Below are 13,636 nucleotides of genomic sequence, written 5' to 3'. Positions count from 1 at the left end.
CATCAGGTGTTACTGGACACATCACTCACAACGATTGATCCTTACGTCACGGGGCTTACGAATAAACCCAAATAATAATCTATGCTGTGGAGGGTCTAAGTCACGGCACAAGCCAAGACGCCTCCTTTCCATATCTGTCCATCCACGTAAAAAAACGTTTAAAAAAACTTCAGCGACACGCCATTCTGATTAACGCGTAACATCAGCAGCATTGGTTCAAGACAGTCGAATAAGCTGGGTTTCGTGGTACTATTGCGATGGCAGCCTGAACTACTAACACTTCTTCCTCTGCTCGTTTCCCCACTAACAACTCTCCACTCTCCACTGCTGCTGCTGCGTGGCGGCGGCGGCGGAGGAGGGCACGCTCCCCCCAGAATGCTGCGTGTCCGTGCTGCTGGCTTGCCTCTTCTGCCACTGCTCAACGAACGCGTTGGCGTGCGTGACCACCGCCCTCTCGCTCTGCCTCTCCGGCCTCGACCACCTCTGCCTCCTCTGTCGCTGCCTCTGCTGCTGCTGCGGCGGCGTCGGCGGCGGCGCCGGAGCCGCCGGCAGCGGCGCCGGAGGGGCCGCGGCGGCCGCCCTCGTGCTGGAGGGGCCGCTCCTCTCGGGCGGCGCCGCCGGGGCCGCCGGCTCGTGCTGCGGACACCCGGAGGACGCTTCCTGCGAGTCGTGCGGGGAGTCGTGCGGGGAGGTGGCGGACTGCCTGGAGATCTGCTTCGAGCTCTCCGAAATGTGTCACCACAATTAGCCGCTGTGCGCTCGCATTGCGACGTGGGGCCACCACCGGGCGGGCGGGCGGGCGGTGGGGCATTCACCACTCGTCGTGCAGGTTCGTGGTTCGAACCCCGTCGGCCGCCCCAGTTAATACTGCCGGATGTGTTCACCGTGAGTATGCAAGGGGGGGGGGGGGTTAATGTTCACTTAGGAGAACGTTGTCCCAGCCCCCCCGCCCCGTGGCATTATTCTAACGGGCCGTGTGTGCCGGGGTCACGGTACAAATTTGCTAAGTTTTACAAATTATTCGCAAAGTACTTAATCGGGTAAAACCAAATAGCAACATCACCCCCTACAGTGGAACTGCTGCACATTGTGTCTGTGAAACATTGCGCCTTCGTGATAGCCCCTGCGTGGATACCAAATGTCCGGGTGATTTGGCGGCGATTGTTTGAATGCATAATACATGGTATAAGGCAAAAAAGAAACATTCAGTGCCATATTTGACAAAAACCTGCAATCACCGTGTATGTAACATCCATACGGTGGGAATCTGTATCACAAATCGAAATTGACGCTGGCAAGATGACCCCGAGGCGAGCACCTCCGGCCGTACGCTGGGCATCCAACCCGTCCTGCACACAGCCCGCTTACTCATCCTCTCTCCGATGTGTCCCTGGAGTCGTACCGCTTGGCGTTCGGCTCGATGAAATAATGATTAAACAATTCCTGAGGAGGCTCCCCAGCGGGTGGAGCGAAACGTCGGACACCGTGCCGAACGTCACGCGGTCCGACCCGAGCGCGCGTTGGGAGAGAGGCGTTACAGCACAACCGCGGAAGGCTACGCCGTGATATTGCTCGCTCTGTTAAAACCGCTTTCTCCTGTTAGCGTTTGCGTGCCTTTGTTACCGAGCCAGCCGCCGTGGGGGTGAGCTGTTAGGTTGCATTTGAAATGCCCTCTTGGCTTCCTCGCTGCCGCATCGGCAGGACTTTTGCAGAATTTGCCCAAACCACCGCGCCGTTGAGTCCTCTCGCTGACTCGCGCGTTTCAAGTTACGCGATGCCTCCCAACTGAGATCTGCGGCCGCTTTGAACGCCCGGAATGATTCATGCCTTCGCTCGTAATGAGATTTACAACTTTTAATAACGAGTCCTCCTGCACGGGCGCCTGTACCGACTCGCGATTCGCGGCCTCACTTCCGATCGCTTTCGTGCTTTCACCGTTTGCCGTGCGTTGACTTACAAAGGAAACATTGGCACGCGCGCTCGCCCAAACACCCACGTGGCGTGCAATTATAGAAAGGATGCTGTCGGGGCGTGCGCGTGTGTGTGTATGTGAGTGTATGTGAGTGTGTGTATGTGAGTGTGTGTATGTGAGTGTATGTGAGTGTGTGTGTGAGTGTGTGTGAGTGTGTGTATGTGAGTGTGTGTGAGTGAGTGTATGTGAGTGTATGTGAGTGTGTGTATGTGAGTGTGTGTGAGTTAGCCAGTGCCTATTAATGTCAGCACAGCACGCGAGGTGGTGGTGTGCCTGGCACCAGTCAGAGATCCCCCGTGTTGCCTTAACAGACTGTAGAGGCAAGTGCTGTTAGCGAGCAGCGCCTATGAAGGTCGGCACGGCACACGAGGGGGTGGGTGGCCAGCGCCACGCCCAACAGCCTTTGTCTCCCCTAGTGGCGATGTTTACTACACAGCGCACCAGGTACTCATTTGAGGCTGAGTAGACCTAGGGCAAGGCCCAGGACCGGTTCAGATAATCGTCACCGATGTTGGCCGTCCGTGAGCGGGATTCGAACTCGGGTCGCCGGTGTCGTAGCGCAGCACGCTGGCCACTACGCCGGCTCTCTCCACAAGCGCACAACACAAACACAAACAACACACACAACGCACACAAACACAACACACACAACACACAAACAACACACACACAAACACAACACACACAACACACACAAACACAACACACAAACAACACACACACAAACACAACACACACAAACACAACACACACAAACACAACACACAAACACAACACACACACAACACACACACAACACACACACAACACACACAACACAAACACAACACACACACAACACAAACACAACACACACAACACACACAAACACAACACACAACACACACAACACACAAACAACACACACACAAACACAACACACACAACACACACAACACACACACAACACACGCAAACACAACACACACACAACACACACAAACAACACACACAAACAACACACACAACACAAACACAACACACACAACACACACACAACACAAACACAACAAACACAACACACACAGACACAACACACACACAACACACACAACACACACACAAACACAACACACACAACACACACACAACACAAACACAACACACACAACACACAAACACAACACAACACACACAACACAAACACAACACAAACACAACACACACAAACACAACACACACAACACAAACACAACACACACAACACAAACACAACACACACAAACACAACACACACAACACACAACACACACAAACACAACACAAACACAACACACACAAACACAACACAACCACAACACACACAAACACAACACACACACCACACAAACACAACACACACAACACACACAACACACACAACACACACAAACACAACACACAAACACAACACACACACAAACACAACACACACAACACACACAAACACAACACAAACAGAACACACACAACACAAACGCAACACACAAACATACACAACACAAACGCAACACACACAAACACAACACACAGACAACACAAACGCAACACACACAAACACAACACACAAACACAACACACACAACACAAACGCAACACACAAACACAACACACACAACACACGCAACACAAACGCAACACACAAACACAACACACACAACACACGCAACACAAACGCAACACACACAAACACAACACACAGACACAACACACAAACAACACACGCAACACAAACGCAACACACAAACGCAACACACACAACACACAAACGCAACACACACAAACGCAACACACAAACACAACACACGCAACACACACAAACAACACGTACACAACAAACACAACACACGCAACACAAACGCAGAGAGAGTGTTGAGTGTGTTTCTTCATCTGATGCTGCCGTCCACGGGGACTGTTCGCTGTAATTCTTCACGTGAGCGATTCCCGGCTTTGAGACGGTCTCCAAGGGACGGAGCGAGCGAGTGTGTGCGTGTTTTTAAATCCGTCGGTATAAACAATGAAAACTCTCCGTGAGGATGTCGCTTTGTTAAGTGTTGGGCTAGCGTCGTTACGCTGTGTGTGTGTCCTAAACTAAACTGTATTTTAGCAGGTAAGGCCCACCGACCAATGTGGCTCTTTTTCAGAAGCGACCTGGCCACAAATGATAACTCAACGAAGTGGCTTATCACGTGGGCATTTATAGCAGCCAAATAATTTAAAGGCGCGTCCGTCTCTAAATGTGGAGGGAAAAAAACGGAGGACTCGGAGAAAAAATCCACACGACCACGGGGAGAGAGACCTCGCAAACTCCAAATATACAGCAGCAGGCGTCAGGGTCGAACTCACGACCTCCTGTGTACCAGGCGAGGTAGGTAACATCTCCTAGCCACCGTGGCTGCGTGTGTGTAGAGACGCCCGCCCGGCATGTGCACGCACGGTGACAACGTGAACTGAGCGCAATGTTTTCAATCGCAAACCGCCCTGAAAGTTGAACAGAACGAGTAAAATGTGTTTACACTTCCGTGTCGAGTCGCTTGAGTTCGTGAGCAGTGTCACATTCATACATACGCCTGCTTCGTGGTTGGGGGAGGGGTGGTTGGGGGGGGGTTGGGGGAGGGGTGGTTGGGGGGGGTGGTTGGGGGTGGTTGGGGGGGTGGTTGGGGGGGGTGGTTGGGGGGGGGGTTGGGGTGTGGTTGGGGGGGTTGGGGGGTGACTCCACCACAGGCGGTGGTCACGGGTCAACCCAACGAGTCGTCGTCGTCCACAGGGTTGACGAGTTCGCCACCGACTTGTGCGAAGGCACCGGACTCGCCGTGCTGCTGGAGAGAGACTAGGCCACACACCGCTGGTGGCCTAGGCCCAACGGGTGATGAGCGCTAGCCAACGTGACTTCACGTGGCGCCCTTCACAATAACGGCGTCACGGAGCGCTTCGCGGGCAAACATGATCGTTACGTGATTAAAAATTGATGTGCGCGATCGTTAAAAATATGCGAAGTTCAAAATATAGAACGGATTATGAAATACGTATTCGGCCAAATTGTTCAAACCGCAATAAATTCCTCGTATCAGTCGGTGTCCATCGTGCACTCCACTTGAACACAACGTCGATCCAGCACCCTGCACCATGAACACCTCTTCCATTCAGAAACCGGACTGAGAATCATGTTCCTCGGACTATGAACCCCAAACCTGAATTGGCAACCCAAAAAACCCGGACCATGAGACCACAAACCCGTACTAGAAATCCACAATCCCACAGACATTTTGACTTTCACTTGTCGAGATGATGATGCTGCTCGATCATGGCTGTATTTTCCACCGATCCGTTCTAGCCATTTGGCCGCTGCAAGCAGAGACAACGTGGGCTTTGCATCATCACACAGCGCACTCCGAACACTCACGCTGAGATCCACCCAGACGGCGCGTCAAGTCAACCATGAGCTGCACCACCACCTGTAACGCTGCCACCACCAAGTCCTCCATCACGATCCAAATCTCCACAGCAACCTGCACCAATATCACCACGACCATCACCACCACATTAGCCATCGCCACGATCACTTCCAACCTCCTATTCGCAGGGTTGGCTATGTATGGTGTGGAAGAAGGAGTCAAGATACATCATACGTACACTTCTATCACCACCATTACAATCACGTCCACTGCCATCATCATCACCTCCAACCACCATTACCATCGCTTCCAATCGGCATCACATTCACTGTCACCTCTACCATCATCTTCGGCACGAACATCGATGCCAACCACCATCACCATCATGTCCACTCATCATCATTCACCGACGTGTCTATGGGTACATCTTTGGGCTTCTGTATACCTCCGTCCCTGTGTCTAACTGACATTTCTGTCTATCTCACCCTTTGTCTCACTCACTGGTCGTGTTTTTGTCTGTCTCAACCCATCTCTCTCTCTCATTGTCCCACTCTCTCCATCTCACTCGATCTCCAAACTCTCTCTCATTGTCCCACTCTCTCCATCTCACTCCATCTCCAGTCTCTCTCATTGTCCCACTCTCTCCATCTCACTCCATCTCCAATCTCTCTCATTGTCCCACTCTCTCTGTCTCACTCCATCTCCAGTCTCTCTCATTGTCCCACTTTCTCCGTCTCACTCCATCTCCAGTCTCTCACTCATTGTCCCACTCTCTCCATCTCACTCCATCTCCAATCTCTCTCATTGTCCCACTCTCTCCATCTCACTCCATCTCCAGTCTCTCTCATTGTCCCACTCTCTCCATCTCACTCCATCTCCAATCTCTCTCCCATTGTCCCACTCTCTCCATCTCACTCCATCTCCAGTCTCTCTCATTGTCCCACTCTCTCCATCTCACTCCATCTCCAATCTCTCTCCCATTGTCCCACTCTCTCCATCTCACTCCATCTCCAATCTCTCTCATTGTCCCACTCTCTCTGTCTCACTCCATCTCCAGTCTCTCACTCATTGTCCCACTCTCTCCATCTCACTCCATCTCCAATCTCTCTCTCCCATTGTCCCACTCTCTCCATCTCACTCCATCTCCAGTCTCTCACTCATTGTCCCACTCTCTCCATCTCACTCCATCTCCAATCTCTCTCTCCCATTGTCCCACTCTCTCCGTCTCACTCCATCTCCAATCTCTCTCTCTCATTGTCCCACTCTCTCCATCTCACTCCATCTCCAATCTCTCTCTCCCATTGTCCCACTCTCTCCGTCTCACTCCATCTCCAATCTCTCTCTCTCATTGTCCCACTCTCTCCATCTCACTCCATCTCCAGTCTCTCTCTCATTGTCCCACTCTCTCCATCTCACTCCATCTCCAGTCTCTCATTGTCCCACTCTCTCTGTCTCACTCCATCTCCAGTCTCTCACTCATTGTCCCACTCTCTCCATCTTACTCCATCTCCAGTCTCTCTCTCATTGTCCCACTCTCTCCATCTCACTCCATCTCCAGTCTCTCTCATTGTCCCACTCTCTCCATCTCACTCCATCTCCAATCTCTCTCCCATTGTCCCACTCTCTCCATCTCACTCCATCTCCAATCTCTCTCATTGTCCCACTCTCTCCATCTCACTCCATCTCCAGTCTCTCACTCATTGTCCCACTCTCTCCATCTCACTCCATCTCCAATCTCTCTCTCCCATTGTCCCACTCTCTCCATCTCACTCCATCTCCAGTCTCTCACTCATTGTCCCACTCTCTCCATCTCACTCCATCTCCAATCTCTCTCTCCCATTGTCCCACTCTCTCCGTCTCACTCCATCTCCAATCTCTCTCTCTCATTGTCCCACTCTCTCCGTCTCACTCCATCTCCAATCTCTCTCTCTCATTGTCCCACTCTCTCCATCTCACTCCATCTCCAGTCTCTCTCTCATTGTCCCACTCTCTCCATCTCACTCCATCTCCAGTCTCCCTCTCTCTCATTGTCCCACTCTCTCCATCTCACTCCATCTCCAATCTCTCTCTCATTGTCCCACTCTCTCCATCTCACTCCATCTCCAGTCTCCCTCTCTCTCATTGTCCCACTCTCTCCGTCTAACTCCATCTCCAATCTCTCTCCCATTGTCCCACTCTCTCCATCTCACTCCATCTCCAATCTCACTCCCATTGTCCCACTCTCTCCATCTCACTCCATCTCCAATCTCTCTCATTGTCCCACTCTCTCCATCTCACTCCATCTCCAGTCTCTCTCATTGTCCCACTCTCTCCGTCTCACTCCATCTCCAGTCTCTCTCATTGTCCCACTCTCTCCGTCTCACTCCATCTCCAATCTCTCTCTCCCATTGTCCCACTCTGTCCATCTTACTCCATCTCCAGTCTCTCTCTCTCTCTCATTGTCCCACTCTCTCCGTCTCACTCCATCTCCAGTCTCTCTCCCATTGTCCCACTCTCTCCGTCTCACTCCATCTCCAGTCTCTCACTCATTGTCCCACTCTCTCCATCTCACTCCATCTCCAATCTCTCTCTCCCATTGTCCCACTCTGTCCATCTTACTCCATCTCCAGTCTCTCTCTCTCTCATTGTCCCACTCTCTCCGTCTCACTCCATCTCCAGTCTCTCTCTCATTGTCCCACTCTCTCCGTCTCACTCCATCTCCAGTCTCTCACTCCCATTGTCCCACTCTCTCCATCTCACTCCATCTCCAGTCTCTCACTCCCATTGTCCCACTCTCTCCGTCTCACTCCATCTCCAATCTCTCTCATTGTCCCACTCTCTCCATCTCACTCCATCTCCAGTCTCTCACTCATTGTCCCACTCTCTCCATCTCACTCCATCTCCAATCTCTCTCTCCCATTGTCCCACTCTCTCCATCTCACTCCATCTCCAGTCTCTCACTCATTGTCCCACTCTCTCCATCTCACTCCATCTCCAATCTCTCTCTCCCATTGTCCCACTCTCTCCGTCTCACTCCATCTCCAATCTCTCTCTCTCATTGTCCCACTCTCTCCGTCTCACTCCATCTCCAATCTCTCTCTCTCATTGTCCCACTCTCTCCATCTCACTCCATCTCCAGTCTCTCTCTCATTGTCCCACTCTCTCCATCTCACTCCATCTCCAGTCTCCCTCTCTCTCATTGTCCCACTCTCTCCATCTCACTCCATCTCCAATCTCTCTCTCATTGTCCCACTCTCTCCATCTCACTCCATCTCCAGTCTCCCTCTCTCTCATTGTCCCACTCTCTCCGTCTAACTCCATCTCCAATCTCTCTCCCATTGTCCCACTCTCTCCATCTCACTCCATCTCCAATCTCACTCCCATTGTCCCACTCTCTCCATCTCACTCCATCTCCAATCTCTCTCATTGTCCCACTCTCTCCATCTCACTCCATCTCCAGTCTCTCTCATTGTCCCACTCTCTCCGTCTCACTCCATCTTCAGTCTCTCTCATTGTCCCACTCTCTCCGTCTCACTCCATCTCCAATCTCTCTCTCCCATTGTCCCACTCTGTCCATCTTACTCCATCTCCAGTCTCTCTCTCTCTCTCATTGTCCCACTCTCTCCGTCTCACTCCATCTCCAGTCTCTCTCCCATTGTCCCACTCTCTCCGTCTCACTCCATCTCCAGTCTCTCACTCATTGTCCCACTCTCTCCATCTCACTCCATCTCCAATCTCTCTCTCCCATTGTCCCACTCTGTCCATCTTACTCCATCTCCAGTCTCTCTCTCTCTCATTGTCCCACTCTCTCCGTCTCACTCCATCTCCAGTCTCTCTCTCATTGTCCCACTCTCTCCGTCTCACTCCATCTCCAGTCTCTCACTCCCATTGTCCCACTCTCTCCATCTCACTCCATCTCCAGTCTCTCACTCCCATTGTCCCACTCTCTCCGTCTCACTCCATCTCCAATCTCTCTCATTGTCCCACTCTCTCCATCTCACTCCATCTCCAGTCTCTCACTCATTGTCCCACTCTCTCCATCTCACTCCATCTCCAATCTCTCTCTCCCATTGTCCCACTCTCTCCATCTCACTCCATCTCCAGTCTCTCACTCATTGTCCCACTCTCTCCATCTCACTCCATCTCCAATCTCTCTCTCCCATTGTCCCACTCTCTCCGTCTCACTCCATCTCCAATCTCTCTCTCTCATTGTCCCACTCTCTCCGTCTCACTCCATCTCCAATCTCTCTCTCATTGTCCCACTCTCTCCATCTCACTCCATCTCCAGTCTCTCTCTCATTGTCCCACTCTCTCCATCTCACTCCATCTCCAGTCTCCCTCTCTCTCATTGTCCCACTCTCTCCATCTCACTCCATCTCCAATCTCTCTCTCATTGTCCCACTCTCTCCATCTCACTCCATCTCCAGTCTCCCTCTCTCTCATTGTCCCACTCTCTCCGTCTAACTCCATCTCCAATCTCTCTCCCATTGTCCCACTCTCTCCATCTCACTCCATCTCCAATCTCACTCCCATTGTCCCACTCTCTCCATCTCACTCCATCTCCAATCTCTCTCATTGTCCCACTCTCTCCATCTCACTCCATCTCCAGTCTCTCTCATTGTCCCACTCTCTCCGTCTCACTCCATCTCCAGTCTCTCTCATTGTCCCACTCTCTCCGTCTCACTCCATCTCCAATCTCTCTCTCCCATTGTCCCACTCTGTCCATCTTACTCCATCTCCAGTCTCTCTCTCTCTCTCATTGTCCCACTCTCTCCGTCTCACTCCATCTCCAGTCTCTCTCCCATTGTCCCACTCTCTCCGTCTCACTCCATCTCCAGTCTCTCACTCATTGTCCCACTCTCTCCATCTCACTCCATCTCCAATCTCTCTCTCCCATTGTCCCACTCTGTCCATCTTACTCCATCTCCAGTCTCTCTCTCTCTCATTGTCCCACTCTCTCCGTCTCACTCCATCTCCAGTCTCTCTCTCATTGTCCCACTCTCTCCGTCTCACTCCATCTCCAGTCTCTCACTCCCATTGTCCCACTCTCTCCATCTCACTCCATCTCCAGTCTCTCACTCCCATTGTCCCACTCTCTCCGTCTCACTCCATCTCCAATCTCTCTCATTGTCCCACTCTCTCCATCTCACTCCATCTCCAGTCTCTCACTCATTGTCCCACTCTCTCCATCTCACTCCATCTCCAATCTCTCTCTCCCATTGTCCCACTCTGTCCATCTTACTCCATCTCCAGTCTCTCTCTCTCATTGTCCCACTCTCTCCGTCTCACTCCATCTCCAGTCTCTCTCTCATTGGCCCACTCTCTCCGTCTCACTCCATCTCCAGTCTCTCACTCCCATTGTCCCACTCTCTCCATCTCACTCCATCTCCAGTCTCTCACTCCCTTGTCATCTCACTCTGCCCTCTCCCCCCCCCCGTCACGCCCCGCAGGCTGCTGCATCAGCTGCGTGCTCGCGTGCCTCTTCTGCGAGTTCCTCAGCATGTGCAACGCGCTGCTCAGCTGCGGCGAGTGCGAAGAGTGCTGCTGCTGCTGCTGCGCGCAGGCGTGCGGCGCGGACGCCTGCTGCGCCGGCGAGGACGGCCAAGCGTGCTGCTGCTGCGACTGCGAGCTGGCGGCCGCCTGCTGCGAGAACGACGAGTGCCTGGAGGTCTGCTGCGGGTTCTGCGCCGGCTGAGCCGCAGGCCCCACCCGCCACGATGGAACGAACGGAACGCTAGCTCCGTCATGGCTCCATCGCTGCACCGCACCGTCATCGGTCCATCATCGCTGCATCATCACTGCAACCCTCTGTCATCGCTCCATCGCCGCTCCATCATCGCTGCACCGCACCATCTTCACTGCATCATCGCTCCATCGCTGGATCGCCCACATGGGCACCCTTAAAATTCAGATCCAGTCGCAAAACGAAACAAACGAGTATGCCAGAGGAGATTTGTTGTCTTGCGTTGTGTCTCCCTTTAAAATCATCTCACGAAGAGCTGCTATCGGGGCTCGTGATCTCAACGACAGCTCTATTGGTGCAGTAGTGCCAATGAGCTCTATTGAAACCACGATCTCAATGAGAGCTCCATCAAGGCAGGATTCTCTATGTGCTGTATTGAGACAATCTCAATTTAGAGCTCTTGACACCACAATCTCAACGAGGGCTCTATTGAGGCCACAGCCTCAATTCCTCTCCGATCCGTGGACAGTCCCAAAGGTTGCACTGCCCACTTCGTCGTCGTTGCGCTCGACAGGCCCGAAGTTTTCCTCCGCGGCCTTGGCCGCTGCTTCGGTCGCGAAACGTCGGACACGACGACGAACGGCACGCGGCACGGCTCACGAACACGGCGGGAGAGCCGTGCCGGTGGCGTCGCCTCCACCGCCCGCTCGCCCTTCCTCGCACCAGACACTCGGGGACTGATGCGACGATGACTGGAAGAACCCCCGTGTCTGTCGAGGGCCCGTCCCTGGGACGTCGCTGCGCCTGTCCAGGTGTTTAACGTCGATGTTCTGCTTTCGTTTTTGACTCTGCTCGCTCGCTCGCTCGGGGGGCTGACTTGCCACGCGCGCTCGCAGTGCCGCTAGCGTGGACGCAGGCTTGGTAGACCGTGTAGAGATGGAGACTCTGTGAGGCGTCCGTCTGCAGGGTGACGAGGTCGTGCGTGCTCGAGGCAGTGCAGCAAGTAGGTCGCTTGCCCGGCCTTCTGATCTCCGAGCCGCGTCCACGTGCGTGCATTGTGTTTCTTTGGCCATACTGAGAGCCCATTTAACGTTTTATAATTTTAAGGATTACATTTTAGTTTGTACTTTGCACTCGCGATTTCTACATTAAAAAGGCGTTTTTACATAGGAAGGCCTTGCTGAGTCTTAAGACTCAATTTCAGGAGGGTCCTGCCCGGGGCATATTTATGGCCAATTCTGCAGGACTTCTCTCCCATGTATGGCTATGAGATGACCAGCAGGTGGTAGTAGAGCAAGTAGGCTGATTGTCATCCTGGACTGGTTCTGAGCAGTGCTGCTGAGACGAGGGTGTTCTCCAGGTACTGTTTATTCATGGTGACGTTGTTTGGGTTAGATCGCGTAAATGTAACTGCGTCGTACACCCAACGCCACCCGGCACGGCCTATCCGTAAGGTTTGTCACGTGAACAAAACGTGCCAATTGGTTACTACTTCAGCACCCCACACGGTTGTGCCTTAACAAACCCACAACATCTACAAACGAGTACGACGTTTCGCTGGCGATGGCCAGAGTTCATCGTGAATAATTGGCCACGAAAGGCGACGTGTTGAAAATGTTTCGGTTTAATTAAACACGTTGAGTTTTGATCCAAACAAGCAGTGCTTGTGGGGCAGAGTCTCAGGACTATTTCTCAAGGCAGGCCACACTTTGCCACGCCTGTCGGCTCTCCGTTTGGTTGGCCGTGTGGGAAGGAGCCAGCGCACCCGCGGCAAATCCTGAGTCTACACTGATAGGGTGACCTGCTTTCTGTACTGCCGCCTTACACGTGTGTTCCACCAAAGATGCTTCTTTTAAATAAATATATAAATGCACTTATTTTTTAGGACTCGTTCCAAATTATATTACAGCAGCAAGTTTAGAGGCTATATTAATAATTATTAGAGTTAGTGTTCCTGAATGGCAGTCGTCTGCACACGGAGATGTGTTTTTACATACATAAATATCTGTGCATACCTGTACTCACCGGTGGCGCCTGCCATGCTGAGTTATTGGTGTTTTGGATCGGGTTTCGTCAGTAAAATGTGTGTCGTACACCCCTCCTCCTCCCAACACGGACGATTCACAACACTGGACGACAATTTTGCAATTCTGGTAACTGCCTGATGATGGCGGCTGCAACTACCAGCGAAACGTCCGTACACAAATCGCTCAATGTGTGTGGCTCACGCTCCACCAACACATCACGTGACAACTTTACTAATTGGCTGCGTCCCGTGGAGGAGGGTGCACTCACTAAACACAAAACTGCTTTTTCACACCGTACATCACAGTTGGCGACATACGGTGGGAAAGAAGTTCAACATGCATACGTACGACAAAAAATGTATTACGAATCATTGTACTGGTGGAGGCAGCCAACGCGTTAATCCCACAATCCCACCCCTGGTTTGGTGTTTGCCTCTGCGGTCTCCTGAGTCCGCGTGGAAGCAGCAACCGGTGATGAAGGTGCTCACGCGCAGTGACACTCGATTACGCCGTTGAGATATTAATTTTGATCAAGGTTGCGGTAACCTCAAATGTAAATATA

General features: G+C 52.3%; 1 protein-coding gene across 3 annotated transcripts in view; it reads left to right on the top strand.

Annotated features, from left to right (window-relative positions):
* The window catches only part of LOC116949421 (uncharacterized), a 44,832-nt gene extending 31,877 nt beyond the window's left edge, over positions 1–12,955 (top strand). For 2 of the 3 annotated variants that reach the window (XM_076072000.1, XM_076072001.1), the window contains exon 5: positions 375–4,511. In XM_076072000.1, the coding sequence (XP_075928115.1) occupies positions 375–748 (374 nt within the window). In that variant the 3' untranslated portion in view covers positions 749–4,511. Of the gene's footprint in view, positions 1–374; positions 4,512–10,814 lie in introns of those variants that run through there. The other variant, XM_032966749.2, reaches the window with a different exon arrangement.
* The last annotated feature ends 681 nt before the right edge of the window (positions 12,956–13,636 follow it).

The sequence above is a fragment of the Petromyzon marinus genome, chromosome 36, assembly GCF_048934315.1.
Source record: "Petromyzon marinus isolate PM22_M1 ecotype Great Lakes invasive population chromosome 36, UKy_Petmar_22M1.pri1.0, whole genome shotgun sequence".
Lineage (NCBI taxonomy): Eukaryota > Metazoa > Chordata > Hyperoartia > Petromyzontiformes > Petromyzontidae > Petromyzon > Petromyzon marinus.
Note: the sequence above shows the minus strand (reverse complement) of the source record. Positions and strands in the feature narration are given on the sequence as shown.